Raw genomic sequence first — 14,998 nt, forward strand, 5'->3', positions numbered from 1 at the left:
CTACCTGCCAACAGCCAATTATAGCAGTTCCGCCGCAACTGGTCCACAGATGATGCCATATACAAATCAAATTCAATTATCAAATTCACAGATGACAGCACCATTTTGGGCCGGATATTAATTAATGATGAGACGGAGTATAGGAATGAGATCGAGAACCTCGTGTCCTGGTGTCGAGACAACAACCTTTCTCACAATGTCAGCAAGACAAAGGAGATAGTGATGGGCTTCAGGAAGTGAAGCGGTACACACACCCCAGTTTGCATTGACGGTGCCGAAGTACAGATGGTTGAAAACTTCAAATTCCTAGGAGTCAATATCACCAACAACTTCTCCTGGACCACCCATATTGAAGCAACGACCAAGAACACCAACGTTTCTACTTCCTTAGAAGGCTTAGGAACATTTGCCATTTTCCCTACAACTTCCACCAACTTCTACAGATGCACCATAGAAAGAATTTTATCAGGATGCTTCACAGCTTGATTTGGGAACAGCTCATTCCAAGACCGCAAGAAATGACAGTGAATTGTGGACGCAGCCCAGACCATCACGCAAACCAACCTCCCTTCCATTGTCTCCATTTATACCTCACGCTGCCTCGGCAAGGCCAGCAGCATAATCAATGATGAGACACCCTGGCCACTCCCTCTTCTCCCCTCTCCCATCAGGCGAAAGTTATAGAAGTGTGAAAACGCACACCTCCAGATTGATGGGACAGTTTCTTCCCAGCTGTTATCAGGTAACTGAATCCTCCTACCACAACCAGAGAGCAGACCTGAACTACTGTCTACCTCATGGGTGACCCTCGAACTATCCTTGATTGGACTTTGCTGGCTTTACCGTGCACTAAACGTTATTCCCTAATCATGTAAATGGCTCGATTGTAATCATGTATTGTCTTTCCGCTGACTGGATAGCACACAACAAAAGCTTTTCAGTGTACCTTGGTACACGTGACAATAAACTGAACTAAACCAGGCATATGTATAGGAGTGTGAAGAAGGGTGATTGACCCAAAACGTCACCCATTCCTTCTCTCCAGAGATGCTGCCTGTCCCATGCATGTCAGATGGGAACTAAATCAGATTTGGCTATGATGCACTTTGTCAGTCTTCGGAAAATTTGCTGAAATATATATCAAGGATTTTATCCCAAAGTGTAACCGCAGGTCACAGACCAACATCCTTGCAAGGAATTGATCGGCAAAAACATGGCACAGGGAAAAATATGTTCACGTTGAACAGGCCAGTAAAATTCCCCACTCTTCATGGGGTACTGTTGAGTGTTAAGGCACAAAGTGAAAGGACTATCAAATGACTTTAAACAGAAATAGAAAACCTAACATTGATGATGGATTTAGTAGTATTAGCGAGTGCATCATTTACACAGCTGATGGATGCACTATTAGTCAAGATCTTAATTACTGTAATTTGTCACTGTAAACCAATGGTATGGTGCTGGTGTTTACATTAATGACTTATGATGATTAAAGACAAATTATTCAATTAAGATATGTAGGCCTTGTGATCAAATTTGTTTTTTAGTTGGGTCATTTCGAGAGCACATGAATTTAATTTGATGGAGTTAGAAGTTTATGCAGTGTTTTAGCTTGTTAATAATCTCTGTTAATGAGAGTCTAACAGAAAGAAAGCGAAAGCTTTTGAGGTAGACACAAAATGCTGGAGTAACTCAGGGGGTGAGGCAGCATCTCTGGAGAAAAGGAATGGGCGACGTTTCGGGCTGAGACCCTTCTGCAGACTCTCTGGAGAAAAGGAATGGGCGACGTTTTGAGTTGAGACCTTTAGACAGAAAGAAAGCTTTGATGTTTGGACAGGAGGATAAACATTTGCTTAGCTAATGCTTCCAATACTGGCACTCCTAGAACAAAGGGTGGAAATAAGGAGATCAATATCTCACTGTGCTGTATGTTATAGTTAAAGGACGTTTTTCAAAGCATCTTTCGACAATGTGTTTTGGAGAAGGAAGAAATATGGCAGTCGAAGGCAGCAGAGAGAGAAAATGAATAGAATGCGATTGGTATTGAATTAATTCTGTAAAAATGCATGTACACTATGTCTGAAGAAGGGTTTCGGCCCGAAACGTCGCCTATTTCCTTCGCTCCATAGATGCTGCTGCACCCACTGAGTTTCTCCAGCAATTTTGTGTACCTTTGTACACTATGCATGTCTTATTGATGAATCTTCTTTCTATATTTATAATAACTTACGAAATGGAAGCAAGAATTGGCCATTCGACCCCTCGTACACCATACAGTAAAATTATGGCTGACCTTGTACCTCAAGAGAGAGCCAAGAATGTTTTATTGTCATATGTCCCAGATAGAACAATGAAATTCTTACTTGCAGCAGCACAACAGACCTCAACAGACAACAACACCTCAATTCCTGCACAAACAACATATCTCTTGATTCTTGTTATATCTAAAAACCTATCCATACTGGTCTTTTCTTAATTTAGATTTTTTGTGGCCGTTTGGTGTATCAGGTCTACGCCAGCTTTTAGTACATGAGGTCCCCATTTCCCTACCCAAAGTGCATGCGCCTTGGTAAAAGTGGATTTGTACATTTACCTTTGAGAAATTCAAAACCGCTCATTATTCATTCTGCATTTTTTTACATATCTATGCTGTTATTCCTAGTGCTGGATTGTTGTGTTGTGATGCACTAATTTATTTGTATTCTTTTTTATTTTATTTTTTAAATGTTAATTGAAAGATTACATGCACATGAATTGGTAAATGCAGAAAATCAGCTGGTGTTATTCAGCAGGTTAGGTAGTGTTGTAAAGAGAGAAACAGTTCTTGTTTGTGCTCGATGACATTTCAGTAGAACTCATGAAGGAACAGCTTCTTGCCATGTGCTTGGTCAGTTCCTTTCAGATTCATGTGTGTCTCATTGAAATCAATAGACAATAGACAATAGGTGCAGGAGTAGGCCATTTGGCCTTTCGAGCCAGCACCGCCATTCGATGTGATCATGGCTGATCATCCCAAATCAGTACCCCGTTCCTGCCTTCTCCCCATATCCCCTGACTCCGCTATTTTTAAGAGCCCTATCTTGCTCTCACTTGAAAGCATCCAGAGAACCTGCCTCCACCACCCTCTGAGGCAGAGAATTCCACCGAATTCCTTCCTCAAATCCTCTAAACTCCAGAGCGTTAAGGCCAAATTGGCTTCATAAACCAGAACAGTTGCCTTCAAATTGCCTTTCTACGAACGACCAATCAGAATGGCCAGCTGCCAGTTGGTGGACTTATAATTAATGCTAAGTGCTAAAAGCAAAGATTTCTGTTGTGCTCTTTAAATATAAATTCATAATGCACCAGCATCTCTTACTGTAAATAACACCTAAATATATGTGTAGGAAGGAACTGGAGGTGCTGGTTTAAACCAAAGATAGACACAAAGTGCTGGAGTAACTCGGCGGGTCAGGCAGCATCTCTGGAGGGAAGGAATGGGTGACATTTTGGGTTGAGACCCATCTTCTGTCTGAATAAGGGTCTCGACCCAAAACGTCGCTCATTCCTTCTCTCGAGAGATGCTGTCTGTCCCGCCGAGTTACTCCAACACTTTGTGTCTACCGAAATATCTGTGTTTTCTATTTTGGCGAGGGAAATGTCATGTCATCCAGTCTCATTGTTCTCATTGATCGTGAAGAAGTAGACATTGCATTGGTGCTCTGATTATTCCAGAGATCTGGATACCTATCTCACTGCAGCAGCTGTGGAATTTAAATACAATTAATGATCGGGAATTTGCAAAAACAAACTGAACTCTTCTTAGTGATGATGACCATAAACTTACCAGATTGTCAAACAAAAAACATCTGTATTGCCAGGTGCATCTGTCCCTAAGAGCATTGATAGAAATGAGATTGCACATTCCTCATGGGCAAAGCAAGTGTTCCAATCAATTTTGCATCAGAACTGCTATTGGGAACATTGCCATCACTAAAATCGGTTCAATCAAGCTTTGGAAAGAAACCTGTTGTAAGCAGTACCATCACCAGACTTCACAAACTTAAATTGACACCAGTATGTTCAGACCAATCCATTATTGTACATTGGAACTGGTGTGTTTTTGCTAAGGAATGTTAAGTTGAATTGAGTTTGAGTTTAGGAATAGGAATACTTTATTGTCACATGTGACTAAGCACAGTGAGATTCTTTGCTTGCGTACACAATGTATACAAATCAGCACACCTACGGCGTTGACAAAGTTACAAAGCACGCCGGTTCCCCCTTTTGTCCCCCCTTCCCCCCCCCCGCCACAGCAGTTCCCCCATGCCGGTCCCATTGTCCTTTGTGTCCCCCCCCCGCCCCCATTGTCCATTCATGTTCTTCACCTCTCCCCTCACACCTCACCGCGGTCCCCCGGGTTTATTGTCATGTGTACCAAGTTACAGTGAAAAGCTTTAGAATAGAATAGAATAGAATAGAATAGAATGCCTTTTATTGTCATTCAAACAGACAAGGGTTGAATGAAATTTCATTCCTACAGTCATGACATTACAAAAAAAACCCCAAGACACAAACATCCATCACAGTGAATCTCCAACACCTCCTCACTGTGATGGAAGGCAAAAGTCTTATCTCTTCCCTTTGTTCTTCTCCCGCGGTCCAGCATGCTAACCTGTCAGCGGAAAGACAATACATGATTACAATCGAGCCAGTCACAGTGTACAGATACAGGATAAAGTGAATAATGTTTAGTGCAAGTTAAAGCCAGTAAAGTCCAATCAAAGATAGTCCGAGGGTCTCCACTGAGGTAGATAGTAGCTCCAAACCTCTCTGCTATGCCAGAAATGTTAGCACTGCTATTAGAAGATGCAATATATCTTTCCTTCATACTGTAGACTGTATTCTTCTATATTTTTGTCGGGCACTATTTTACTAAACAAATATTTTTCATCAGTATCCACCAGGGAGGATAATGACATAATTGTGGGGTATATTCATTTGTTAGGGCATTTTGAGATCAAGAAGGATGTGGTTTCTTGAAAACCATTAAGATGGATAAATCCTCAGGCCATTACGGGATCTTGCCTAGGTTACTGAGAGAGGCAGAAGGAGATTGCTGAGATAGACACAGAATGCTTGAGTAACACAACCGGTCAGGCAGCATCTCTGGAGAAAAGGGATGGGTGACATTCCGGGACATGACTCTTCTTGAGCCTTGACGAAGATCTTCACATTTTCCATAGTTGAGGTCTCAGAGGACTGTAGAGTAACCAATGCTGTTCCTATATTTAAGAAGGGAATTGGGGATAATGCAATAAATTACAGGACGGAGATCCTCACATCAGTGCTAGAGAAGCTAATGGTGAGAATTCATAGGGATAGGATTTAATCCTATTTGGAAGGGAATGGGATAATTAGGGACAGTCAGCACAGTTTTCCCTGCAGCTGGTCATATCTTGCAAACTTGATTGAGCTCTTTGAGGAAATTACAAAGATGATTAATGAGAATAGACCTGTGGATATTCTCTACATGGACTTTGTCAAGATCTCCCATGGTCGGCTGATCTGGAAGGTTAAGATGCAAAGAATAGTGACTAGATAGTTTGGATTCAAAATTGGCTTACCCATAGATGACAGAGTTGTGGTGGGAGATTCCTATTCTGGCTAATGGTCTGTGACCAGTTGTGCTCCAATAGACAATAGGTGCAGGAGTTGACCATTCGGTCCTTCAAGCCAGCACCACCTTTCAATGTGATCATGGCTGATCATCCACAATCAGTACCCCGTTCCTGCCTCCTCCCCATATCCCCTGACTTTAAGAGCCCTATCTAGCTCTCTCTTTAAAGCATCCACTCCATGCCCTGAAGGTGATCAAGAGCAGCATCTTCAGTCAGAGACTGATTGCACCAATGTGCAAAACTGAGAGACATAGGAAGTCTTGTATACCAGCTGCTATAAGGCTATATAATGCGCATAAATAACTGCACTTTTTTTCATTCATTGTATTTTAACTTGTATTTTAACTTGTTAAGTATGGAAGCTATTTGAGGAAATGTGTGGTGTTATGTCTGTCTTGAAGCTGTCGTGGCACTGTAATTTCCTGTAAAGGATTATTAAAGGTATAATCAATAATCAATCAATCCAGAGAACCGGCCTCCACCACCCTCTGAGGCAGAGAATTCCACAGACTCACAACTCTGTGTGTGAAAAAGTGTTTCATCATCTCCGTTCTAAATGGCTTACCCCTTATCCTTAAACTGTGGCCCCTGGTTCTGGACTCCCCCAACATCGGGAACATGTTTCCTGCCTCTAGCGTGTCCAAACCCTTAATAATCTTATATGTTTCAAAAAGATTCCACAAGAATCTATGTTGGGATCTCTTTTGCTTGTTATGTATAAAAAACCACTGAGATGAAAATGTAGATCGATTTGTTAGATAGTGTGCAGTCAACACAAAAATTGGTGGAGTTGCAGACAGTGAAGAATGTTGTCAAAGGATACAGCGAGTTAGAGGTCAGTTACAAATATGGGCGAAGGAATGGAAGATTAAGTTTAATCCAAGCAAGTGTGAGGTGTGGCTCTTTGGGAGGTCGAATGTAAGGGGAAAATAAACAGTTAATGTCAGGACCCACAAAAGGATTAATGTACAGAGAGATCTTGAGGTTCACATCCATCGCTTTGTGAAAGTGGGAACATGAGTGAATAGGATGGTAAGGAAGACAAATGGCTTGCTTGCCTTCACTGATCAGGAGATTGAGTGTATGAGTCATGAAATCATGTTGCATGTTTTTAAACCATGCTTCGAGGGATTGTATGCAGTTCTCGTTGCACATTATATGAAGGACGTGGAGGCTTTGTAAAGGGTGCAGATGAGGTTTATCCAGATGATAGACACAAAAAGATGGAGTGACTCAGCGGGTCAGGCATCATCACTGGAGAAAAGGAATAGATGACTTTTCTGGTCGAGACCCTTCTTCAGACCCTTATCCAGATGATGCGGCCTGGGCAGACCGTTCCGGTACCTTTGGACTCCTCTTGGAGGCCATGACCTCTGTCGGTCCAGCAAAACGGATAATCCAGAAAGGCTCTGGAACCAAGGGTGCCGGAAAATCAGTGGTGGACCTGTATTTTTAACAATGTATTTAGGATTCTTACTTTTAAGTGCAACTAGAGGTGATTCTTGAAAAAAGTATTTGAAATCTCTTTACGTTGAAGAATAAATTCTGTAGTCTGTAACGCTCTGTGACTAAGACAGAGTCCAAAATCTGAATAGGTATGAATTGCAACCTGGACCATAAAAGTTAATCGTCCAAAGGTTAACGCTTACTTCTTTCCAGGATGCAATTCTTGATGATAAAGTTGCGAGCATCATTGCGATATTTCTTATCATGATCTCAATAGAGTCTTCTTGATAATGTAACTTTAATTAGTCTTGCTTCTGACTTCTGTTGCCTCTGCTTTCTTTCAAATTATACAGTACTATAGTGTTATGTTTAAATTTGAGAACCAAATTCTAATCCCTGTGATTCTCCAAACTGTTAACTTTCTAAAGATTTCAGGAATACTACTGAGTCATCATCCTGTTCTGATTCTCTTGCACTGAATAAGGAATTTGACTAATCTTTGACTAATATTTCAGCAAGTCTTTGGTGCATTTTTCTATTGTTTCGGGATTACTTGTGGAACATAAATCAATGAACAGCTCTGCATCTGTCGAATGAATTGTACATGGATTGCTTGTGTAGATTGAAACCTTGTGACCTCATTTTTGAGAGTCACACACAAAGAAAGAATGGAAGGCAGACTTGCATTCATTTTCATGGTCTCTGGATACCTCAGTGCTCTTTACCGATGTACTTATTAAACCGAGTCACTATTGGAACCGAGCAACTGCAGCAAGTTGCACCGAGCAAGCTCAAGCAAATGAAAACTGAACTTGCTGAAGTCAATATTGAATCCTGAGGGCTGCAATGTGCCCAGACAGGTGGTGAAGTCATAAGAGATGTGCAGCAGAGTAATGGGCCCTTTGGTCCACCGCATCCATGCTAACCGTTGATACTGTTCCTCAAACTTAGAATGGGCCTGGTTAGAACGGAGCGGCAAGCCACAGCTGTAGATCAGAGTGAGATGAAGGGCGGCGCAGTTTGCAGCAGTAGAGCCAGTGCTTCACAGCGCCAAAGACCCGGGTTTGATCCTGACTACGGGTGCTGTCTGTACGGTGGTTCTAAGTTCTCCATGTGACCACATGGGTTTTCTCCGGATGCTCGAGTTTCCTCCCACAGTCCAAAGATGTACAGGTTTGTAGGTTAATTGGCTTTTGTAACTTGTCCCTAGAGTGTAGGATAGTTCAAGTGCACAGGGTGATCGCTGGTCGGTACGGACTCTGTGGGCTGAAGGGCCTGTTTCCACGCTGTGTCTCTAAAATAAAGTTTAAAGCATTAAAATGACAGGAGACAGAGCACAGGTCTATGCAAAACGACCACCCGATCTGAATTTGGTTTCTACAATATCAGAGAAGTTTACCTCATGAATAGTGAATGCAGGGCAAAGGATTGTAAGTCCCAGTGAATCGCTGCTTCACCTGAAAGGATGGTTTGGGTCCCTCAATGATGAGAAGGGCTATCCCAAGGTTTGGTTCAATGCCATGATGGATTTTCTCTCGACCTCCCCTTTCGCCACCCAGGCAGGTGAACAGGATTTGCCTCCCTGCTAATTTTTCTCCCAATTACTGTAGATGATGCCCAGTGCTTATTGACTTCTCTGTTCTCAACAACACAATTTTACATTTTTCACACACACCTCCTCTCTGGGAAATCAAAAAATAGTCTACTTATAGACGAAAACAACTGCAGATGCTGGTTTACAAAAAAAAAAGACACAAAGTGCTGGAGTAACTCAGCGGGTCAGGCGGCATCTCTGGAGAACAAGGATAGGTGATGTGTCATTTTGGGACCCTTCTTCAGACTGAGTGTGGTGGGGGAAGAAAGCTGGAAGAGAGGTTGGAGCATGACAAAGTCTGCCAAGTGATACAGTTGGGGTCAGATGGTTGGACAAGGGGCAGAGATGAAAATACAAAGCTTGTGATAAAATAAGAAGTCCATTTATGCTTTAGCTAAAATACCTCAATTCAGGCAACACACCCGGAAATCTCCATCCCTCTTAGTGACTTCGTTCAAAATTGATGATGAATAAAAAGAGTAAAGTTTTACAGTTTTAAATTCTGCTTTAATTATGTTTTGGTATTACGCTTCTGCTTTATGATATGTGATCAGTTGAAAAAATTAATAATTTGCCTAATTATATACGTGATATTTTTATTGCACTGCTGGATCCGATGGTGGAGGAGATTTAATAGTAATCTTCAGGAGGAGACACTTGCAAAGATTTGCAGAGTAGGGAGGTGGGACTGATAAAGACATAATAGGCCAAATAATTGGGTGGCGCAGCGGTAGAGTTGCTGCCTTACAGCTCTTGCAGCGCCGGAGACCCGCGTTAGATCCAGATTACGGGCACTGCCTGTACGGAGTTTGTACGTTCTCCCCATGACCGCGTGGGTTTTCTCCGAGATTTTTGGTTTCCTCCCACACTCCAAAGACATACAGGTTTGTAGGCTAATTGACTTGGTATAAATGTAAATTGTCCCTGGTGTGTGTAGGATAGTGTTAGTGTATGAGGATTGTTGATCAGTGCAAACTCGGCCTATTTTTTGCTCTGTACCTAAACAAAATGATAGCCTTCTGTTGAATCTTACATGAACAGAAGGATATGAATATAGACACAGTGTATTAAGGCATCGTATTTATCTTTCCTATGAAAGGTACTGATTCTACATTGCATCCTTTCTGTTTCCTCAGCTTCCTTATTACAGTTGAGAGCCCAAACCTGCGTTGCTCCATCAGTGTATAGTAACGGCAACCATAAAACTGTCAGTTTATTGTAAATATTCAGCTCATAAATTCTTTCTACACATCACGCTCTGCCGACTTGGAAAGGCATTACATTTTTTTATCACTGCTGGTTCAAACCCTGGGAGACACAATCGCAGAGCATTGTAGGTGTACCTTCAGCGTAGAGAGATTCCAGCTGTTCATGGAGATGCCTCCACAACTTTTTGGAGTATAGAGATAATGTGCACAGTGGGTTTATTACATGCCAAAACTTTTGAGATTGTGTGAGGGACAACGATAGATACACAAAACTGATGGCTGGCTACTGAGATCTATATCAAATGAATGAATAAAAATAGTATGAGTGCACCCTTAGTGCAATTCTGTATGTTGTTGCAATGTGACTAGTGCGTGCATGTGTAGTTAGATAATGTCATTATATTTAACACCCAGTACTTTATGGGATTCAGATTTTTTTAATTCTGTTCAGTTTGTAATGGAGCCATGTTCCCATGGTGTTTTGTTACAGCTGTGAGATACTGTTGTGAATAATGAAAAAGCTCCGTCAGCTTAAGGGAGCAGAATTTCTAATTAGTATTGCTGGTGGTGGAGTCACTGATACTTCCAACAATCTGCCAACTAAAACCTATTTACAGTTTCTAGCAGCGTCCTATTTCTTGTAAACTCTCAGCACCAGAGTTTGGCGTTGAATTGTGTGCAGTTGTGAATCAATCCCCAGATAATATGTGGAATATTGATGAATGCAATCGCTCAATGTGTTATCTGTGGTGTCCTATACTTTGAGGGATGTGAACTTGAATGCATGAGGCAGAGATGCGCCAAATCAATTCTATAAAACCATACCTTTACAGAAAGGGAGTATATTATCGCCTTTTTGCTGTTTTTGAAATTAACCCCTTTATATTCTTGAAAACATCTTCAACCTGCCTAACTAAATGGTTCTAGACCAAAGTTCTGGAGTAACAGCGGGTCAGGCAGCATCTCTGGCGAAAAGGAATAGGTGATGTTTTGGGTCGAGACACTTCTAAATGGTTATTTTTTCATATGCATTCCTAGACAGTCAATATTTGCAGTTTATTAGATACTGGTAGACATTGTGGTCAACGTTTTGATTTTGGTAAGCAGATTTGTTATGTGCCTTTCCACAAAACAAGATGACGTTCCTCTTGCCTCAGAAATTTACGTCCCTGACATTAATCCGTTTGTTTCCTTCATTTTCAGTTTAAACTTTAAAGAACCTGAGGCAGTCAGAGCGCTTACATGTACTCTATTGAAGGAGGACTTTGGACTTACAATCGACATCCCGTTGGAGAGGTTGATTCCTACTGTTCCTTTGCGGCTCAACTACATACATTGGGTTGAAGATCTGATCGGCTGTGGCACCAATAAAAATAAACTCATCCGAGGTATTGACATAGGTATGAACCTTCAGGCATTTTTTTATTCTTTCACTGTCCAACCAAGAATTACTCATAACTATCCATTTGAGTTTGATCCTGTATATTTCAGTAGCATCAGGGGTTCAGGAGAGCATAATATCAAGCATATGAAATTTTCAGAGCTCATTATTGAACCGGAATATACCGAGCTATGCAATTAATAAACTGACACCATTTGGCCTGGCAAATTGATGAAAAATGTTGAGCTAGAACGTAGAACAATACAGCATACCAATGTCTGTACTGACCATTATGTTAATCTATACTAACCCTGTCTACCTGCAATAGTTCCCTATTCTCTACCTGTTCATGTGAATGTATACAGGGTTCTTAAATGTTGCTATCATATCTACTTCTGTTACCTCCCTGGGCAGCACATTCCAGGCACCAACCACTCTCTACATAAAAACCTTGCAATGCAAATCTCCTTTCAACTTTCCCTTTCACATCTTAAACCTATGCCCTTTTGATATTTCCACCCTGGCGGAAATAGACTGCTGACTGTCGACCTTATTTATGTCTATCATAATTTTATATACTTCAATCAGGTCTCCCCTCAGCCTCTGACGTTCCAGAGAAATCCAATCTGCCTGCAGTAGTTTCCTTTTTTCTACCTGTTCATGTGAATGTATAAATTCATGGTTCTTAAATGTTGCCATTATATCTGCTAAACCAGATCTAGGTTTATCTAGATCAAGGTTTATCTAACCTCTCCTTATAGCTAATACCCTCTAACCTAGGCATGATCTGGGTAAACCTCCTCTGCACTCTCTCCAAAGCCTTCACATCCTTCCTAGTGTGGCAACCAGAATTGCACATAATACTCCAAATGAGACCTAATCAACATTTTATGAAGCTGCAACTTGACTTCCCAACTTTTATGCTTGTTGCCCCCAACTGATGTTGGCAGGCATGTACCACTCGATCCACTTGTGCTGCCACTTTCAAGGAGCTGTAGACTTGCAACCCAAGATCCCTCTGTACACCAGTGCTCCTAAGAGTCCTGCCATTTTCTGTATATTTTCCTCTTGTATTCAACCTTGCACTTGTCCAGATTAAATTCTCTCTGCCATTTCCCTACTCAAATTTACGACTGATCCATGTCCTACTTTATCCGTTTGGCAACCTTCCTCACTACCCACGACTGCACCAGTTTACATCTGCAAGCTTCCTAATCAAACCAACTACATTTTCATCCAAATCATTGATATATGTTACAAATAACAGAGGCCCCAGCACTGATACTTGTGGATCACCACTGGTCACTGTCCTCCAGTCAGAAAAACATTCCTCTACCAGTATCCTTTGTCTTCTATGAGCAAGATAATTTTGGATTCAATTTACCAACTCATCATGGATCCCATGTAACCCAATCTTATGGATCAGCCTAGCATGAGGGACCTTGTCAAATGTGTTGCTGAAGTTCATGTAGAGAGCATCCACTGACCTTCTCTCATCAATCATCTTTGTCAATGCCTCAAAAAACTCAATCAAATGTGAAAGAGAGAACCTCTCCCTACGCAGCGCCATCTAATAAGTCTCTAATAAGTCCATGTTTTTCACATGCAAGTAAATATGGTCCTCAAGAATCTTTTCTCTCCATTAATTATAACAAACAGTATCAGTGAGAGAAATTTGAGCCAATAAAATTATCAGGCAGAAATCTGAGTTGCAGCAATAAAGCATATCAGCTTGGGGTTTTTAATCGTATATAATGATGGTTGGACCTTGTGACTGCAGTGCTGCAGTATTGAGAAAGAAACTGTGTGAAATGGAAGGTCGCCAATTTTGTGGCTGCTTTCTTCACTATTACATTAAAGCAGCCTAAACGGGTCCAGACTAAAAACGGCCTTTTTTTGGTTAGTGGGCATATGCTCATCTCCCTTGGAATGAGTTTCCATGGTTGGTAACTCACCACATGACAAATCGCAAGCATACATTTTTATCAAACCTCTCTGTGGCAAAGTATTAATTTGGATAATTTTTATATCAGATGTTTTATTTGTTGATTAAAGTCCATTTGATTTATTATACTGGCACCACCCAGCCTTCTGAGTTATCAAAGTATGATGAATTTTGAAATCACATCATGTACTAGATTCTATAACAACAAGAAATATAATTTAACTTAATTGGATTTACGTAAAATCTTAATTATATTAGTATTAAATCGTCATTTAATAATGCTATTCTACCCTGACATAAATAAAATAATTCATCTTTCCAGTTTCACTCTGTCACAGCTTTTAATTTATCTATGTACCATATGTACTGATTCATTACTTTCACATCTCATTGATACGAACAAGGGTACTGAACTTTAATGTTGTAGCATTAGGAACCTTGTGATAGTTTAGTTTAGAGATACAGCATGGAAACAGGTCCTTCGGCACATCAAGTCCGCGCCGACCAGCGATACCCGCACATTAACACTATCCTACCTATCCTAGGGACAGTTGTTTTACATTTATACCATGCCAATTAGCCTACAAACTTGTACGTCTTTGGAGTGTGGGAGGAAACCGGCGTTTACTGATGAACACCCATACAGGTCACGGGGAGAACATACAAACTCCGTAAAGACAAGCACCCATAGTCAGGATTCAACCCGGGTCTCTGGAGCTGTAAGGCAGCAACTCTACCGCTGCGCCACCGTGCTGCCCAAACTATTCTGTAGTTCAATGGTGGAACTTTGACACTGCTCCCATTTAAGGCAAGCATGTAACTGATTATAATTCCCAAAGTAAAATTAAAATAAAATGTAAATGAGATAAAAATTATCATGTTAGATATGCTCAGCAGATCAGGCAGTGTCTGCAGAGAGAGAAACAGAATTAACAATCCAGGTGGATGTCCCAGTGAAAGGTTATCAATCTGAAAAGGTCACCATTTTTTCTCTCCACGGAAGCTGCCTGACTTGCTCAGTATTTCCAGTATTTTCTATCATTTATATCAACTCCCTAGATGATCCTTAATGCAAACGAGTAATCCACTTAGTCATACAGCACGGAAACAGGCCCGTTGGCCCAACTTGGTCATGCCAACCAAGATGCCCCATCTACACTAGTCCCACCTGCCCACGTTTGGCTCATATCCCTCTATAAAGGTTTCCCAACCTCTAAATGTTTCCTATTCCTATTCATGTACCTGTCCAAATGTCTTTTAAATGACATTATAGTACCTGCCTCAGCTACCTCTGGCAGCTCGTTTCATATACCCACCATCTTCTGTGTGGAAAAAATTGCTCCTTGGATTCCTATTAAATCTTTCACTTTTTATCTTAAACCTATGATTCTTGACTCGCCTACTCTGGGTAAAAGACTGCATTCAACAGTACTCTGTGCACTTGGCCACAATAGTGCAAGCCAAATTCCAGTTAAAGTTTTTGGAGGTGTAGGAATTAGACTTTCTTTTAAACGAAAATGAGCAGAATGTGAACTAGTGTTTGATTCTGGTCGTTGTGTTAGAAAACCTTTAATTTCAAATTAATTACTAATTAATTAGTCACATTCTGTCACACAACATTGTATTTATGTATGGTATTATTTGATACTTGGACAACATGCAAAACAAAGCTTTTCACCGTACATTGTTACGCAAAACAATATTAGTCCTAAACCTAAAAGACCCACCTGAGGTTCTCGTCATGCCAAGGCCAATTCAAACACT

At 41.0% G+C, this 14,998-nt stretch overlaps 1 protein-coding gene across 3 annotated transcripts in view; it reads left to right on the plus strand.

Moving 5' to 3' along the window:
- The window catches only part of mettl16 (methyltransferase like 16), a 121,445-nt gene that overhangs the window by 52,248 nt on the left and 54,199 nt on the right, over window positions 1-14,998 (plus strand). For 2 of the 3 annotated variants that reach the window (XM_033045650.1, XM_033045653.1), the window contains one exon: window positions 11,112-11,308. In XM_033045650.1, the coding sequence (XP_032901541.1) occupies window positions 11,112-11,308 (197 nt within the window). The remainder of the gene's footprint in view (window positions 1-11,111; window positions 11,309-14,998) is intronic. The other variant, XM_033045652.1, reaches the window with a different exon arrangement.

Source organism: Amblyraja radiata, chromosome 28, assembly GCF_010909765.2.
Source record: "Amblyraja radiata isolate CabotCenter1 chromosome 28, sAmbRad1.1.pri, whole genome shotgun sequence".
Taxonomy (NCBI): domain Eukaryota; kingdom Metazoa; phylum Chordata; class Chondrichthyes; order Rajiformes; family Rajidae; genus Amblyraja; species Amblyraja radiata.